At 49.8% G+C, this 17,819-nt stretch overlaps 1 protein-coding gene across 1 annotated transcript in view; it reads right to left on the bottom strand.

Moving 5' to 3' along the window:
• MYH11 (myosin heavy chain 11) overlaps positions 1 to 17,819 on the bottom strand; it is a 154,236-nt gene that overhangs the window by 31,842 nt on the left and 104,575 nt on the right. The window contains exons 16-26 of the mRNA XM_054533519.2: positions 16,271 to 16,464; positions 14,195 to 14,316; positions 14,022 to 14,091; positions 13,720 to 13,880; positions 11,313 to 11,421; positions 7,984 to 8,115; positions 7,687 to 7,893; positions 6,272 to 6,409; positions 4,769 to 4,892; positions 3,628 to 3,799; positions 1,543 to 1,755 (exon numbers count right to left, since the gene is read on the bottom strand). Of these exons, the coding sequence (XP_054389494.1) occupies positions 1,543 to 1,755; positions 3,628 to 3,799; positions 4,769 to 4,892; positions 6,272 to 6,409; positions 7,687 to 7,893; positions 7,984 to 8,115; positions 11,313 to 11,421; positions 13,720 to 13,880; positions 14,022 to 14,091; positions 14,195 to 14,316; positions 16,271 to 16,464 (1,642 nt within the window). The remainder of the gene's footprint in view (positions 1 to 1,542; positions 1,756 to 3,627; positions 3,800 to 4,768; positions 4,893 to 6,271; positions 6,410 to 7,686; positions 7,894 to 7,983; positions 8,116 to 11,312; positions 11,422 to 13,719; positions 13,881 to 14,021; positions 14,092 to 14,194; positions 14,317 to 16,270; positions 16,465 to 17,819) is intronic.

The raw sequence follows: 17,819 nt of genomic DNA, 5'->3' as shown, positions 1-17,819 counted from the left end.
ATGCACTGGGCTTTTCTGTATCAAAGGCCAGGCGGCAAAGGAGCAAAACGTTGTGACTCTATGTGCATGTGACACTGCACAAAACCCAAAGTGGGGGAAATGAACCTCAGGGTATACAGTGTTGGCATAGCTAGCATAGCTATATGCTATGGTATATGCTATGCCAACACCACAGATTGCATCAAAATACATTTATGTGTTTACTGAATGAATCAATGACCTAGTTTCACTAGAGTCAGGATTCGTGATCTGGCAGGCAGTTTGTTATTGTTTTTTGTTCATTTCAAGTGAATCTTAAATTGAAAACCAATCTGATCAATTTTATTTTTAAAATTTAACACAGAAGTTATACACACACATACTTGGGAATTGGAGCTTGGGGACTGACTGATACACACACAGACAGGAAGGAATTTCTCAAAAATGTTAACTGCTGTGACTAAGGGTGTTTTTTTTTTGTTTTGTTTTTTTTGTTTTTTTTTGTGTGTGTGTTGGAGTCTCACTCACTCTGTTGCCCAGGCTGGAGTGCGATGGTGCGATCTCAGCTCACTGCAACCTCTGCCTCCCAGATTCAAGTGATTCTACTGCCTTAGCCTCCTGAGTAGCTGGGATTTATAGGCATGCGCCACCACGCCCAGCTAATTTTTGGATTTATAGTAGAGACAGGGTTTTACCATGTTGGCCAGGCTGATCTTGAACTCCTGACCTCAAGTGATCCACCTGTCTTTGGCCTCCCAAAGGGCTGAGATTATAGGCGTGAGCTCGACCCTAAAGGTGATTTTTTTTTTTATGTCTGCTTTTCTATACTTTTCAAATTGTTCTGAGTATATCCAAGCTTTCCAATGAGGATGGTTCTGAATGCAGCCTGACACAGAGTCATAAACTTTCTTAAAACAGTATGAGATGTTTTTTCTAATTTGTAAAATTTTTTTTTAGTTCATCAGCTATTATTAGTGTTAGTGTATTTTATGTGTGGCCCAAGACAAATCTTTTTCTTCCAATGTGGCCAAGGGAAGTCAAAAGATTGTACATCCTGGTATATACTACTCTTCTGATGATGAGGGCCGGGTGCAGTGGCTCACACATGTAATACCAGCAGTTTGGGAGGCAGAAGTGGGTGGATCACTTGAGGCCAGGAGTTCAAGTCCAGCCTGGGCAACATGGCAAAACTCCATCTCTACTAAAAACAAAAAATTAGCCGGGTGTGGTGGCACATACCTGTAATCCCAGCTACTCAGGAGGCTGAAGCATGAGAATCGCTTAAATCTCAGAGGTGGAGGTTGCAGTGAGCCGAGATGGCACAACTGCACTCCAGCCTAGGCAACAAAGCCAGACTGCCTCAAAAAAAAAAAAAAAGAAAAAAGAAAAAAAAGAAACAACCATGCTTCTATACAAGTTAAAGCAAACCGCAGCCAGGAAGGTAAATGCACAGGGGCTGAGAAATCCTGTGATGCTGCATTTGCTTTGGGTTTGTCCCCTCTCCTGCCCCCATCCCGTTGGTGCAGTGGGACAGCAGGATGGTGGGATTGATGGGCCCCTCACCTGAGCTCCTGCTGAGTGGCTGTGCTGTCCAGCGTGTCTTCCAGCTCTGTCTTTAGGGCCTCCAGCTCCTCGCCTAGGTCTCGCTTCTGCTTTTCAGCCTTGTTCCTGGCGGCCCGCTCCGAGTCCAGGTCCTCCTGGAGGTCTGAGATGTGGCCCTCCAGCTCCCGGATCTTCTTCAGGGCATTGTTCTTCTGAGCGATTTCATCGTCAAGCCTTGCGGGGAGAGACCCAACAGAATGAATCCCCAGGGCCCTTGGTTTTGTCTCTTACAATGTGGCCAAAAATTGTTTTCTGGGACCAGACACTTATGTTGCAGAGACATCCAACACCTATCCGTGTCCCCAGGTCTGCTTCTTGACATGCCAGACTATTTGAGATTAACATAGGACATGAGTGCCAAGGTCTGACATCAAAACAGGTTGTACATGTGCATGGGTGTGTGTACGTGTGTATGCACATGTGTGCATGTGTGTGCAAGAATGCAAAGCATTGGCCCCAGACTGGCAAGGTACCTGGTCACAGTAGGGACTGTGTAGATGCTTTCTGAATGTTGGACAGTTATTCTTGCCTGGCAACTGTCTGTTCTTTCTGCATTTGCTCAGTGACTGAGTACCCGCCCCATGCACAGCACTTGGTCAGCCACTGCTCGCAGGCGATATTCAGACTGGGGCTGTGCATCTGGTGGAGGTGGTGACCACAGATCAAGGTGGGCTGCAGGAAGCCCTGTTAAATGGCAGAATGCTGCAGGACAGGCAAGCACTTTGATTTTACTGTACTTGTGAATGGGCAGCAACAAGAGAGAAAGTGAAATAGTTGGGTTGGGGTGAGACTGCAGAGGGTGGATGGGCTCTGAGGGTGAGGCTAAGGAAACTGGATTTTCCCTAGTAAGCCAGTGAAGTTAGGTTTTTGTTTTGTTGTTATTGTTGTTTTGAGACAGGGTCTTGCTTGCTCTGTTGCCCAGGCTGGAGTGCAGTGGCATGATCATAGCTCACTTTAGCCTCAACCTCCTGGGCTCAAGTGATGCACCCATCTCAGCCTCGTGAGTAGCTGGGACTACAGGCACACACCACCATGCCTGGCTCATTTTTTAACTTTTTATAGAGACAGGGTCTTGCTATGTTGCCCATGTTGGTCTCAAACTGCTAGCCTCAAGTAATCCCCCCCACCTCGGCTTCCCAAAGTGCTGAGATTACAGGCGTGAGCCACTGCATCCAGCCAGCAGTTTTGTGAGCAGGTTTGTGCCCCAGAGGGATGCTTTCCCTTCATCACCGTAGCACTGTCAACATAACACAAATTGGACGACAAAAGAGCCAGGCCAGGGGATCAATCAGAAAGCTTTGAGGCTTAAATCCCAGCTCTGCCTCTTAGAAGCAATGACATTGCTCCTGTTCCGTTACCCCTAGGAGGCTCAGCTTCCTCCTCAAAGACACCGGCAGTACACCTGGCCGGGTGTCTGCAAAGGTATTACTTGAAAAGAACTTAACACTGAGTGAGCAGGTAAATAATCATTCATAGTGGCTGCTGCAGTATCAGCATTAGTGTAAATCCAGTTAAGAGCCAGGGAGCGGGAAAAAACAGAGGAAATGGGTGGGGGATATTTAGAAGGACTGGCAGAATCTGAAGGTTGCTGCTTGCTGTGGGTCGGCAGAAACAAAGGAAGAGATTGGTGTTCCCAAAAAAGAGGGCCCTTAGAGGGAGGGGCTGGGGAAAGGAAGGTCATTCCCGCCTTAGACAGGGGTGTTTGAGATGACGGTGGAAATGGACTCATTGGGCAATCAGAAATTCAGAAGGGGGTCTAGATGAGAAAAGCCTGGATGTCGAAGAGGCAGCAGCAACACCATGGGAGTAGGTGACATCAACTGCAAAGACATGATGTGTTTGTAGGGAAGAGAAGAAAGTCGAAGGTGAGGATCTGGGGGAGTGAACAGAGTCGGGAAAGCTTGTGGGAGGCCTGGCCTGGGAAACGAAGTTCATGCCAAGGGCCTGGGGCCACCTTGACCAAGACAGCCACTGCGAATGAGCAAATGAGCAGGGGCCCAGGGGATACATGGACACACAGCAAATGCCCCTTGCCAGCCCCGCTACCTGGCCAGGGCTGCCTGCAGCTCCTCCTCCTTCTTGGCCAGCTGCATCTTGAGCTCTGCGATCTGCGCCTGGAGGTCAGCGATCTGCTCGTGGAAGTCGCTGGCATCACCCTCCAGCTTCCGTTTCAGCTTCTCTAGCTCCTGCCGGCTCTTCTCTTCCTTCTTTAGCCGCACTGCAAAAACCAAGGTGCTCTTCAGGAAGGGGAGGCCCCAGAGAGATGCCCGGAAATGAGCCTTCCTGCCCAGGCATTTTACCCAGAGGAGATGAACACATCCCCCCATCACTAACCATCATAGTCACGGCCTGGACCATTATTTCCTGATGAGCAGCACCTTATATTGTCATATTATTATTATTATTTGAGATGGAGTTTTGCTCTTGTTGCCCAGGCTGGAGTGCAATGGCACAATCTCAGCTCACTGCAACCTCCGCCTCCCAGGTTCAAGCGATTCTCCTGCCTCAGCCTCCCGAGTAGCTGGGATTACAGGCGCCCGCCACCATGCCTGGGCTAATTTTTGTATTTTGAGACAGGGTTTCACCATGTTGGCCAGGCTGGTCTCCAACTCCTGACCTCATGATCCACCCACCTTGGCCTCCCAAAATGCTGGGATTACAGGCGAGAGCCACCACACCCAACCCTTTTATCCTATTAGTAGTGTGTGTGATGACTAAGGGTGATTTCGAGAGGTGGGATAGAGTTATTTCGAGAGGTGGGATAGAGTTAGTTGTCACTCATGGGATGATCTGCCATTCTCAAATTTCCTTTCTGATTTTCCTGCTTTTAAAAATACCCATTCAAGGCCAGGAATAGTGGCTCATGCCTATAATCCCAGCACTTTGGGAGGCCAAGGTGGGAGGACTGCTTGGGCCCAGGAGTTTGAGACCAGACTGAGCGTCATAGTGAAACCCCATCTCTACAAAATAAAACATAAAAAATAAAAAAAATTAGCTGGGTGTGGTGATGCACGCCTGTAGTCTCAGCTACTCAGGAGGCTGAGGCAGGAGGATCACTTGAGCTTAGGAGTTTCGGGCTGCAGTGAGCCATGATCACACCATTGCACTGCAGGCTGGGCAACAGAGCAAGACCTCATCTCTAAAAAAAAAAATAAAATAAAAATAAATCTCTTGGTAGCTGGTTTACCTTCCAGTTCTGAAATCATAGATTCATGCTTGTTTTTCAGCTTGGTAAGATTCTTGGCCTTTTCTTCCTCTTCTGCAAGATTTGTTGTTAAGTCACTGATCCTCTCCTCAAGGAGTTTTCGTTCCTTTTTGGGGAAAGAGAAAGAGATAGCTTTAGCATTTTTCTTTTCTCTAGAACCTATGTTTCACTTTTAGTGATTTCCGTATAAACAGTTGAAAGAAAAACCCACATTATAACAAAATACAACTAGAGTTTCAAATGGTAAAGAGAAGTCCATGGTAAAGAGAAGTCCCATAACAATTTCCAAAAACTGGCCATTTCTCATCTCATGCCAGCGTGTCCCTCACATTGTATGGTCAGCTAAAGGTAACCTCCTTCCATTCCTGCCATTGGCCAACTCTTCCCTGCCCCAGGGCCTTTGCACAGTGGGCCAACCAGCTGAGATACTCTTCTACTCCCTTCTAACTGCTCCTTCATCTTCAAGTTTCTGCTTAAATGTCACCTCCTCCAGGAAGCCTTCCCTGAATACCCTTCCTCTATCCGCCACTGCTGTATTTTTTTTTTGAGACAGAGTCTCACTCTGTCGCCCAGGCTGGAGTGCAGTGGTGCTATCTCAGCTCACTGCAACCTCTGCCTCCCAGGTTCAAGTGATTCTCTTGCCTCAGCCTCCCGAGTAACTGGGACTACAGGCACCCGCCAACACACCCAACTAATTTTTTGTATTTTTAGTAGAGATGGGGTTTTACCGTGTTGGCCAGGCTGGTCTCCAACTCCTGACCTCAGGTAATCCACCCGCCTCAGCCTCCCAAAGTGCTGGGATTGCAGGCATGAGCCACCGCACCCGGCCTGCCGCACTCTTACAATATGGTGAACGTTTCCTTCAGAGCCCTGATCACCATGGTAAATGACGATTATTTGCCATCTCACTACAGTATAAGCCCCAGAAGGGAAGGGTCCTCCTTCACCATGCATACCTGCATCTAACACAGAGCCTGGCTCACAGTAGGGGCCAAGCTGACATCCAGCTCAAAGAACTAAAAGCAGGTCACCCTCGTGGGGCTGGTTAGTGACTACTGACTACGGTGTCCTGGTTTTCTAAGGGCTTTTCTGCTTTGAGAACTGAAAGTCCCAAATCCCCAAAATCTCCCTGATCCTGGTAAGCCTGTTGTTTTTAATGCAGAAACTTGATTCCACTTTTTTTTTTTTTTTTTTGAGACAGAGTCACTCTGTCACCCAGGCTGCAGTGCAGTGGCACGATCTCAGCTCACTGCAACCTCTACCTCCTAGGTTCAAGTGATTCTCCTGCCTCAGCCTCCCAAGTAGCTGGGATTACAGGCACCGGCCACCACACCTGGCTAATCTTTGTATTTTTATAGTAGAGATGGAGTTTCACCCTGTTGGCCAGGCTAGTCTCAAACTCCTGGCCTCAAGCGATCCACCTACCTCAGCCTCCCAAAGTGCTCCGATTATAGGTGTGAGCCACCTCACCCGGCCCCTACTCACTTTTGACAGTTTATTGTTCTGATCATCCATGACTAGGATCTCATCCTCCAGTTTCTTGATCTTGGCCTCAGCCGTGACCTTCTCAAGTTGCAGCTTCTGCCTGGCAGCTTCCTCCTCCTCCAGCTGTTCTTCAAGGTCCTTTGATGTGGAGGAAAAAGAGTAACAGCTTTGGTTATAACAAATTTACTATCATGGTGATCTGGGGACTACTGAATACAGGGGCTAGGCCTGAAGATGCCCAGTACTCTGTAGCCTCCTAAAAGGAAGAAATAAAGGCCTGGGTGTAGTGGCTCACACCTGTAATCCCAGCACTTTTGGAGGCCGAGGTGGGTAGATCACTTGAGGTCAGGAATTCAAGACTAGCCTGGCCAACATGGTGAAACCTCGTCTCTACTAAAAATACAAAAAAAATTAGCCAGGCATGGTGGTGGGCTCCTATAATCCCAGCTACTCGGGAGGCTGAGGCAGGAGAATCACTTGAACCCAAGAGGCAGAGGTTGCAGTGAGCTGAGATCGCACCATTGCACCCCAGCTTAGGCAAGAGAGTGAGACTCTGTCTCAAAAAAAAAAAAGACCTGGGTAAGCTGGTCTGCTTCATGGAAACTCGACCTCCTCATCTATAAAATGAGCACAGTAGGTACACCACGGTGGTTTTAAAATCTATCCACAAGTTCTTTGTTACTCCAAAAAGGTGGAGCCTAATTCTCCTCCCCTTGAGTGGGGGTTAGATTTGCTTCTAACAACAACAACAACAACAAAATCAGGAGGAAGTGATGGAATGTAACTTCAGAGATTAGGCTACAAAAGGTATTGCGACTTCCTTTTTCCTCTCTCAGATCACTCCTTCTGGGGGAGCTCTGCTGCCATATTGGAAGGACACTCAAGCAGCCCTGAGGGAAGAGGCCTTCATGATAAGGAACTCAGGCCTCCTCCAACAGCTGTGTGAATGAGCCAAGTAGAAGTGGGTCCTCCAGCCCCAGATGAGACTTCAGATGACCGCAGCCTCAGCCAACACCTTGACTGCAACCTCAGGCCGGACCCTAAGCCAGAACCACTCACCTAAGCCATTTCCAAATTCCTGACTATGTAACATAAATACTTTTGATTCTTAGCTGCTGAGTTTGGCATGTTTTGTTATGTAGCAATAGCTAACAAATACAATTATCCTCCATTCAGGCTTGCTGTTAGGAGAAAAGGGGTTAGCACATGCAAGGCAGGGCAATAGAACAGAATGGGCTCACTGTGTTCAAGTCCCAACCCCAGCTGTGTGGCCTTGATCAGATGACCAACCCTCTCCAAGCCTCGGTCTCTATCTGTCCCAGCAGGGACACGTATCCCTGGATGCACCTCCACAGGCCTGCAGTGAGGGTCAAGTGATTTGCTACCCACTGCGGGCTGCCCCCATGACACCTTACCAGCATCTGCTGGGCCATCTTCTTCCTTTCAGCCTGTAGCTGCTGGCCCCTGTCTTCCTCCTCCTCCAGGCGGGCCTCCATCTCATGCAGTATCTCCTCCAGCTCCTGCTTTTTGGCCGCCAGCCGCACCCGCATCTCCTCAGCCTCTGCATACAGCTCTGTCTCTGCCTGCAGCTGTTCCTGTAGCAGGTTCTTCTCCTCGGTCAGCTGCACGCAGGGAGTGAGGAGGAGGCGGGTGAGCCCCACGGGGCCAAGTCCTGTTCCCAGGCAGCCTCAGCCACGCATCCATACAGGTACCTGCGAGTGCTTCTGCTCCAGCTCCTTAAGCTCATTCTCTGCCTTCTGCTGCCGCTCTTTGGTCTTCTGCAGTTCATCCTCCTTGGCCTGCATCTCCTCCTCCTGCCGTGTCACCTGCAGCAGTGGCTTCACCTGCACACACACAGTCAGCCCATCATTTGTTTTTGTGGCAAAGGGATATGTTGTCATAATAAATTCGATCGGTGGTTCTGAGCCAGGGACAATGTTGCCCCCACCGATCCCCACTAGGGGATATTGTCTGGAGACACTGCTAGTTGTCACAACTATGGTGGGGCGGGGGGGTGCCTCTGGCATCCAGTAGGTAGAGGCCAGGGATGCTGCTAAACACCCTACAGTGCACAGGACAGCCCCCACAACAGAATTAGTCACCCCAAAATATCAACAGTGGCAAGATTGAGGAACTCTAAATTGCAGGACCAGAAAAGGTGCAAAGTGAAAGGAAAAAGTCTCATCTTCCCCGCTTTATAACCATCCCAACAGAGAGCTACTGCTGAAAAGTGATATTTCCTTCCAAGGACAAAAGGAAGAAAAAAAATCTTTCATATCCCACCCACCTCCCTATCAAAGTCATTATTAACATTGTTTACATTTCCTTCCTGGATCTTTTTCTATGTTTAAAAACTAGACTTCAGACCATGCTGCCTAGTTGTAGAGGCTGCTTTTATTATTTAAAATTATAAGGTACAGACAGGAAGAGCCCAGGAGTTTGAGACCAGCCTGGGCAACATTACAAAACCCCATCTCTACAGAAAAAAGTAGCCAGGCATGGTGGTGTGTGCCTGTAATCCCAGCTACTGAGGGGGCTGAGGCAGGAAGATTGCTTGAACATTGGAGGTTGAGGCTGCAGTGAGCCATGATTGTGCCACTGCACTCCAGCCCGGGTGGCAGAAACCCTGTCTCCACAATTAAAATTTAAAAAAAATTATAAGATATTTATTACCCCATGATGTCACCTCATTCTTACAATGTTACATAGTCATCTTTTTATTTTAAGTTAATTTATTTATTTAGAGATGGTCTTGTTCTGTCACCCAGGCTGGAGCGCAGTGACACAATCATAGCTCACTGCAGCCTTGAACTCCTGGCCTCGAGCGATCCTCCCACTCCAGCTCCAGAGTAGGTGGGACTACAGGCACATGCCACAGTGTCCAGCTAGACAGCTAGGTAGTTGTCATTTTTTTTTTTAGCAGACCTCTTCAGTATCCAAGCCATCATTTTAATAGCTGAAAACATTCCATTGATGGATGAACCACTATTGAATTCATCATTCAGCTAGGACCAGACACTGAAATTCTGCTATTGTAAATAAGGCCATAATGAATGCCCTTAACTCTTGATTTTCTTTTCTTTTCTCTTTTTTTTCAGTCGGGGTCTCACCCTGTCACCCAGGCTGGAGTAGAGTGGCGTGATCTCAGCTCACTGCAACCTCCGCCTCCTGGGTTCAAGTGATTCTCCTGCCTCAATCTCCTGAGTAGCTGGGATTACAGGTGCCCACCACCACACCTGGCTAATTTTTGTATTTTCAGTAGAGTTAGGGTTTCGCCATGTTGGCCAGGCTGGTTTCGAACTCCTGAATCCAGGTGATCCTCCCGCCTTGGCCTCCCAAAGTGCTGGGATTACAGGCGTGAGCCACCACACCCGGCTAAGATGATTTTCTTAGGATAGTTTTTCAGAAGTTGGTTCAGTGGGGATGAACATTTCCAAAAAGCAGTATCTGCTGTCCTTCCCTGGGCTGCCTCCTAACTCTTTGTTTTCAAGCCCCTGCCTGGCATAAGGAAGACCCTGCTATGTACTCCAGCAGCTTGCTTCATGCACTTATTACAGTTTGCCATTAGGTGTCTGTCTCTGTGATTATCTGTTTATTGTTTACTCCCCACCAATTCGGTCAGAATATTCATGGAGGTCAGGGACCGTGGTGTGTGTTCACAGCCACACCCCCAGCACCTAGCATATGCCTGGCATACAGCAGGCACTCAATATCTATTTGCTTGGTGAAAAAGCCTTGCACCAGTGTACACACTCAAGGGTGTATAAGGAGAAGCCTAGTCTATTGCAACAGAGCGTGTCTTTGTGCCATGGGGACAATGCAACCAGTGCCACTACAGGAACCAGTTGAGTCCTCTGGAGGCCTTGACTGCCAGAAATAAAAAATAATATGCTGTTGGCCAGATGAGGTGGCTCATGCCTGTAATCCCAGCACTTTGGGAGCCTGAAGCAGGAGGGTTGCTTGAGGCCAAGAGTTCAAGACCAGCCTCGGCAACAGAGTGAGACTCCATTTCAAAAAATGCAAAAAGTAAAAAAAAAAACTGCAGTATTGATACATGCAACAGTCTGGATGCTCTCTAATTCCATGTATAGAATATTTGATTTATTTTTTTTGAGATGGAGTCTTGCTCTGTCACCAGGCTGGAGTGCAGTGCAGCGGTGCGATCTCGGCTCACTGCAACCTCTGCCTCCCGGGTTCAAGTGATTCTCTTGCCTCAGCCTCCTGAGTAGCTGGGACTACAGGCGTTTACCACCACACCCAGCTAATTTTTGTACTTTTAGTAGAGATGGGGTTTCACCATCTTGGCCAGGATGTTCTTGATCTCTTGACTTTGTGATCTGCCCGCCTCGGCCTCCCAAAGCGCTGAGATTACAGGTGTGAGCCACCGCGCCTGGACTTTTTTTTTTTTTTTTTTTTTTTTTAAAGAAAGAAAGAAAAGACAGAGTCTCAATCTGTCACCCAGGCTGGAGTGCAGGCACGATCTTGGGTCACTGCCACCTCTGTCTCTCGGGTTCAAGAGATTCTCCTGCCTTAGCCTCCTGAGTATCTGGGATTACAGGTGCCTGCCACCATACCCAGCTAATTTTTGTATTTTAAGTAGAGATGGCGTTATGCCATGTTGGCCAGGCTGGTCTCGAACTCCTAACCGCAAGTGATCCACCTGCTTTGGCCTCCCAAAGTGCTGGGATTACAGGCGTGAGCTGCTGCCCCCGGCAGCATTCTTGAACCATCAAAATTACAGAACTGGAGAACAGAGTGGTTTCCAGGGCTATGGAGAAAGTGGGTGTGGGTATAAATGGGCCACACGAGGGATTCCAGTGCTGATGGAAATATTAATACTTTGTGTTAAGGTCCTGGCTATAGCCTGTGTGCCAAAGGACAGGGCCTCCTCGGGCCAGAGAACCGCCAATGCGCAAGGTCTGAGTTCGAGCCCTCCATTCCACACCCACTTGCGACCACCTCCTGTCCCAAATGTGGAGGCTCCAGAGTGCAGAACCAGGGCTGGGGGCCCCTGGGAAGGGGGCTGGGGCAGAGCACTCACTTTGGTGAAAAGCCTCCACCACTGCCAGTTCCGCAGCTTGAGGTAGGCGGCGCAGTTCCTCTGAATCACCTTCATGGCGGTCAGCTGCTGCTGCCTCTTGGCAAAAGCCCTAGGGAGGGGGGAAGAGAAGGTGCGGGGGTCATGAAGCGTCACCCTGCTGTCCACAGAGCCCTGCCCCGTAGCTTTCTGAACCTGCACAGGGACATACCCCATCCTCCCCAGCTCAGATTCTTCCAGAAACCCTGTGTGACACCTGTATTGTCTGGCTGCAAACAACTTAAATCATCCACAGGCCAGAGCCTTTCTCAGTGGACAAGGAAGACCCAGGGCTCACAACATGCCCTGGCCTTAGCTGAGATCCAAACACCACTCAGAAAACACAACTATGTGCATCATTCCTAAAGGGGCTCCCATACTCCCCAGCTGCACTAGCTGTTTCTTTTTTCTTTCTTTTTTTTTTTTTTAAGATAGAGTTTCACTCTTGTTGCTCAGGCTGGAGTGCGGTGGCACGATCTCAGCTCACTGCAAACTCCACCTCCGGGGTTCAAGTGATTCTCCTGCTTCAGCCTCCCTAGTAGCTTGGATTACAGGGGCCCACAACCATGCCTGGCTCATTTTTGTATGTTTAGTAGAGATGGGGTTTCCCATGTTGGCCAGGCGGGTCTCAAACTCCTGACCTCAGGTGATCCACCCACCTCGGCCTCCCAAAGTGCTGGAATTACAGGTAGGAGCCACCATGCCCAGCCTGCACCAGCTGTTTCTGACAAACTTATTTATTTATTTATTTATTTTCAGAGACAGGGTCTGGCTCTGCGGCCCAGGCTGGAGTGCAGTGGTGTGATGATGGCTCACTGAAGCCTCAAATTCCTGGGCTCAAATGATCCTCCTGCCTCAGCCTCCCAAGTAGTTGGGACTACGGGCACATGCTACCATGCCCAGCTAATTTTTAAAGTTTTTTTGGTAGAGATAGGGGTCTCGCCATGTTGCCCAGGCTGGTCTCAAACTCCTGGGCTCAAGCAATCCTCCTGCCTCGGCCTCCCGAAGTGCCTGGGATTACAGGTGTCAGCTACCACACCCAACCCTGTCAAACCTATTCTCTCCTGGGTTGTTTTAGGAATTTCACACTGTGACCCTAAACCAGCACTCTTCCCGTTTAAGGGCTATCGGATTGAGAAACGACAGAACGGTGAACGCAATTCTGCCTTCCCTGCTTGGCTGCCATCTTGGACATGGGAAAACTTTAAGAACAAAATTGCCCCAGTTATCCTGGAACCAGGAAGGACAGCAACAGGAAATTTAGTAAGGAAACTTGACAAGTTAGGTCTATTGTGGGAGGACCAAGAGCTCCCAAAGCTGGCCTTGACCATCTTGGGTCCATGTGTCAAGGAATGAACCTGACACATCAGGATCCTACTGGTGAGGGTGTGGTCTCTGCCCAGTGACAACACACACCCCAGAGAGAGAGCGACTCCACCTGTCCCTGCAGTCCCTGGGGTGTGACTTTCATTGAGGAACCCGAGCCCTTCCCTGGCTCCCAGTCTTCACAGAACAGCTGGGACATCACACCCTCCAAAACCCTGCCTTATAAATCCTATTGGGATATGGGGATCTAGACACAGTCAAGTCCTCTTTCCTCAATGGTTTATCCAATTCTAACATTTATAGGCCAGGCGCAGTGGGTCATGCCTATAATCCCAGCACTTTGGGATGCCAAGGCGGGTGGATCACTTGAGACCAGGAATTTGAGACCAGCCTCGCCAACACGGTGAAACCCTGTCTCTACTAAAAACACAAAAATTAGCCCAGTGTGGTGGCGAGCGCCTGTAATTCCAGCCACTCGGGAGGCTCAGACATGAGAATCGCTTGAGTCCAAGAGGCAGAGGTTGCAGTGAGTTGAGACTGTGCGCCTGCACTCCAGCCTGGGCGACAGAGAGAGAGAGAGAGACTCTGTCTCAAAAAGAAAGAAGAAAGGAAGGAAGGAAGGGAGGGAGGGAGGTAAAAACAACAACAATCATTTTTGACCTAAGAACCACGCACTGTTCTAAGCTCTCGTCATGTGTTATCTTAGTGACACCTCATGAACAGCTCTCTGAGGTCAAAATGATTATGCTCAGTTTCCAGCTAAAAAACTCGAAGCTCAGAGAGGTAGAGTAACTTGCCCAAGGTTCATCAGTAAAAACTGGGGCTTCCAGGATGAGAACCCAGGTCTAAAACTCGTTCCCTTCCTGCACTCGTAACTGGTACATTTATTTAAAGTAGAAGCATTTCTTCCCCTTCAAGAAAAGGCTGTCACTCAGTCAATGATGCATCTTAAACAGGTGGCCTCTTAGAATCGGGGAATCAGAACAGAAAGGCCCCTGTTTGTGATTTGCATTGGAGCTATTAGGATACAGGAAAGCATCTTTACTTTCTGGCCAAGTAGCCACGACACATCGCCTGGAAGGCCATGATGACATCGGTGATCTTCAAATCACGTTCCTCTTCCAGGTGGGCCAGGACCCCGGTTCGGAAGAAGATTTTGCTCTGCCCTATCCTGTATAAGTTGGGGTCAAGTTCCAGGGCTTTGATCTGCAAAAGGAAGGAAAAGAAGAGCTCCTGATTTCCGCTGTGCCATTTGGCCAGTGATGACGTGTAAGAACGGTCCCGCCAAGAGCAGCAGGTGGCTTGCGGTCAGAGGTTGGGAGGTCTCTGGTGGACTTCTGGGCTCACCATGAGAATGCAGGCCTGCTTCCCGTCCATGAAGCCTTTGGGGATGGCATTCGCCGCCAGGATCTCGTAGCTTGAAACACAGAGCAGAAGTCACCGCGCGTACCTCCAGCATCCATTCCTCTGCCCAGTCCCGCTCACCCCCTGCCCTACCTGGGCCAGACCTTGGGACTTACCGTTGGCGGAACTCCTGGAAGACGATCCGGTTGGGGAAGCCCTGCCGGCAGATGCGAATGCCTTCCAGCACCCCATTGCACCGCAGCTGCTCCAGCACCAGGAACGCATCCAGCTTGCCAGACTGCAAAGACCAAAGAGGGCAGTGGATCCCTGTGGCCAGGACCCACGGCACAGCAAAGCCCCAAACCTCCTACCTGGATGACCCGCCTGGCCAGGCCACAAGGGTACCAACAGAAGCACCTAGGGAGGGCTTAGCTGAGGGCCGAGGGTCAAAGCAGTGCCCCCTCTCTGGGTTTTCATCTCTTTGCTTTGGCAATGGCTGCCTCACGATCTCTCTGGTTCTTGGTGACACTAGCATCGCCTGGCTGGAACCTGGGGCTTCCTCTTCATCACCTCCTCTCTCTCACTTCCTGTCCATCAGCAGTTCAATTGCTTCTAGCTCCCAAATATCTCCCAACCCCCCCACCCCCCACACTTCTCACCACCATTGCCTCCACTGTCTTCTCCTGCCTGGACAACCACAGAAACCACCCACCTGGTCTTCTCTCTCTGGTCTTGCCTCTCCCTTCAATCCCTTTGTCCTTTTTATTTTTTGAGATAGGGTCCCATTCTGTCACCCAGGCTGGAGTCCAGTGGTGCGATCATGGCTCACTGCAGCCTCAAACTCCTGGGCTCAAGTGATCCTCCCAAATCAGCCTCCCAAATATTTGGGATCACAGGCATGTGGTACCATGCCTGAATAATTTTTAAAAATGTTTTTGTAGATATAGGGTCTTGCTATGTTGCCCAGACTAGCCTTGAACACCTGGTCTCAAGTGATCCTCTCACCTCAACCTCCCAAAGTGCTGGGATTATAGGCATGAGCCAGCATATGCCCAGCCCCCTCATTCACTTCCTAAAATGTAAATATGACCATGACATAGCCCTGCTTAAACAACCCCAATGGCATCCCTAGAGAGAGAAGGCCAAGCTCCAGAAAGAACACAAGGAGCACCACGATCTAGCCCCTGCCTACCCATTCAGCCTCATTCCTACCTCACACCATCTGATTCCTACCTCACGCCATCACACATTTGCAACATGAAATGACCTATTTAGCATTTTCTTTCCTTTTTTTTTTTTAAGATGGAGTCTCGCTCTGCTGCCCAGGCTGGAATACAGTGGTGCAATCTCAGCTCACTGCAACCTCTGCCTCCTGGGTTCAACAGATTTTTGTTTCTCAGCCTCCTGAGTAGTTGGGATTACAGGCGTGAGCCACACGCCTGACACTATCTAGCATTTTCTTACCTAGATCCTTCATTTCTCACCTCCACACTCTTGCTTATCCTGGGCCCTCTGCTTATCCTAGGCCCCACTCTGCCTTCCACATCACCAAGTTGATGGCCACACATTCTTAACGTTCAAGTTCACCAGAAGCTTTCTCTGAGTCCTGAGGCTGTGGGAGGAGCCCTGGCTCTTTGATGTTCTGGTAATTGACCACTTTCCATCACCATCATCAGCTGTGTGTTTACCTCTCCCCATGTCTCCCATAACCTCAGCACTACTGGCATCTTGGAGGGATTCTGTGCTGGAGGTTGAGGGAGCATCCTGTGCATTGTACAATGCTTAGGGCATCCCTGGCCCCTACCCACTAGATACTGACTAGCAGCCCCCTCCTGGTTGTGACAACCAAAAATGTCTGTAGACATGTCCACATAGAGGACAGAATCGGCCCAAGCTGAAGATGCCTGCACCAGATTATGAGAAACCCACAGGCAAGGGCTACAATTTTTCTAACACTGTCTCCCCAGCACCCAGGACAGGGCGGAGCCCAGTGAATACTTCCTGGGATAATGCATGAATGAGTGGCTGGATGACCTGCACAGCAACTCCACGGCTGAAAAGTCTCCGGATGTGTCCTCCCTTCCTCCTCTGCCTCCAGGGATGGGGAATGGGCCCGAGATTCAGACAGCCTTCCCCCCATGGCAAATGGGGTCCTCGGGGTGGGTAGGGGCGGAGGGTGCCTGGGGGACGCTGTGACCGCTTTGGGCAGCCCTGGCTTCTGGGAGCCCCAGGGTCTGGGCGGCGGGCCTCACCCTCTTCTCGTGGTTGGGGATGATGCAGCGCACGAAGTTGGGCGTGGTGTTGCGCAGCGTGGTCATCAGCTTGCCCAGCTGCTCCTTGTACAGCTGCCCCACTGTGCGGAACATGCCCTTCTTGGTCTTGGAGGCGCTGGGCAGCGAGCTCTCTGTCATCTTGGCCATCTGGTCCAGGCCCACGATGCGGTCCACTATGGGGCACAGCCAGGGTGGCATCAGCCTCTGGCCCACCCACCCCTAAATAGGCCAGAGGCCCAGCCCCAGCCCCACCCACCAACCTGCCCACTCCAATCTTTCCTTCCATCACCAATGCCTCCTTTGGCAGTCAGGGTTTCCAAGTATTGTCTATTGGGGAAAACCTGAGAGCACCTGAGTGGCAGAAAGAGCAAATTCCCTGTGATGGAGTCACGCTGACCTAGGAGTCAAGCCTGCTCTTGCTGTCCACTCACTGACTAGCCTTGGCTTGGCACCATCCTGTGCCTCAGTCTCTCTTTCTACAAAAGGGAGGTAATAACACCATCTACCTTCTAGGGCAGGGATAAAAAAAATAAGGCACAGAAGGCACTTATTCCCTGCCAGCCTCCAATCCTTCATCCACCAACAAATAGTTATTGAGGACCTTCTGTGCTCCAGGCCCTGGGGACACCGCTGTGAACAAAAAAAGACCCGGCCCCCTCACCCCACTTATATCACAGGGAAGGAGACACACAGAGAAAACAGATGTTAAGTATGGAATATCTTGAGTAGTGAGGTGTGCGTAGAAAAATAAAAACAGGGTGAAGCGGAGAGAGAGTGATGAGGGTGCTCTCTTAGATAAGGAGGTGGTGGGCTCTGCTAAGTTGATATTTGAGCAGAAACCAGTAAGAAATGAGCGGGTAACCATGTAGATATCCATGGAATAAATATTCTGAGGCAGAAGATACAGCACACGCTCCAAGATAGAAGCCTGGCACATCAGTAAGTGCTCAACAAAAAGTAGGTATTATTATTATTATTATTTTATTTTATTGAGATGGAGTTTCAGTCTTGTTGGCCAGGCTGGAGTGCAGTGGCGTGATCTCGGCTCACCACAACCTCTGCCTCCCAGGTTCCAGCAATTCTCCTGCCTCAACCTCCCAGTAGCTGGGATTATAGGCGTGCACCACCAAGCCCGGATAATTTTTTTGTATTTTCAGTAGAGACGGAGTTTCTTCATGTTGGTCAGGCTGGTCTCGAACTCCTGACCTCAGGTGATTCCCCCGCCTTGGCCTCCCAAAGTGCTGGGATTACAGGCGTGAGCCACCGCGCCCAGCCATCATCATCATCATCATCATCGTCATCATCACCACCACCACCACCACCAAGGATTTTTTTCTACCAGCCCAGCAGGTCCTGCACATGCCAAGCCCAACCCACAGGCCATGGACAGCACCATTTCTTCACCTTGTACTCATTTAGATTCCGCGTAACAATCTTTTTTTTTTTTTTTTGAGACAAGGTCTTGCTCTGTTGCCCAGCTGGAGAGCAGGGGCACGATCTTGGCTCACTGCAACCTTCACCACCCAGG

The sequence above is a fragment of the Pongo abelii genome, chromosome 18, assembly GCF_028885655.2.
Source record: "Pongo abelii isolate AG06213 chromosome 18, NHGRI_mPonAbe1-v2.0_pri, whole genome shotgun sequence".
Classification (NCBI taxonomy): Eukaryota; Metazoa; Chordata; class Mammalia; order Primates; family Hominidae; genus Pongo; species Pongo abelii.
Note: the sequence above shows the minus strand (reverse complement) of the source record. Positions and strands in the feature narration are given on the sequence as shown.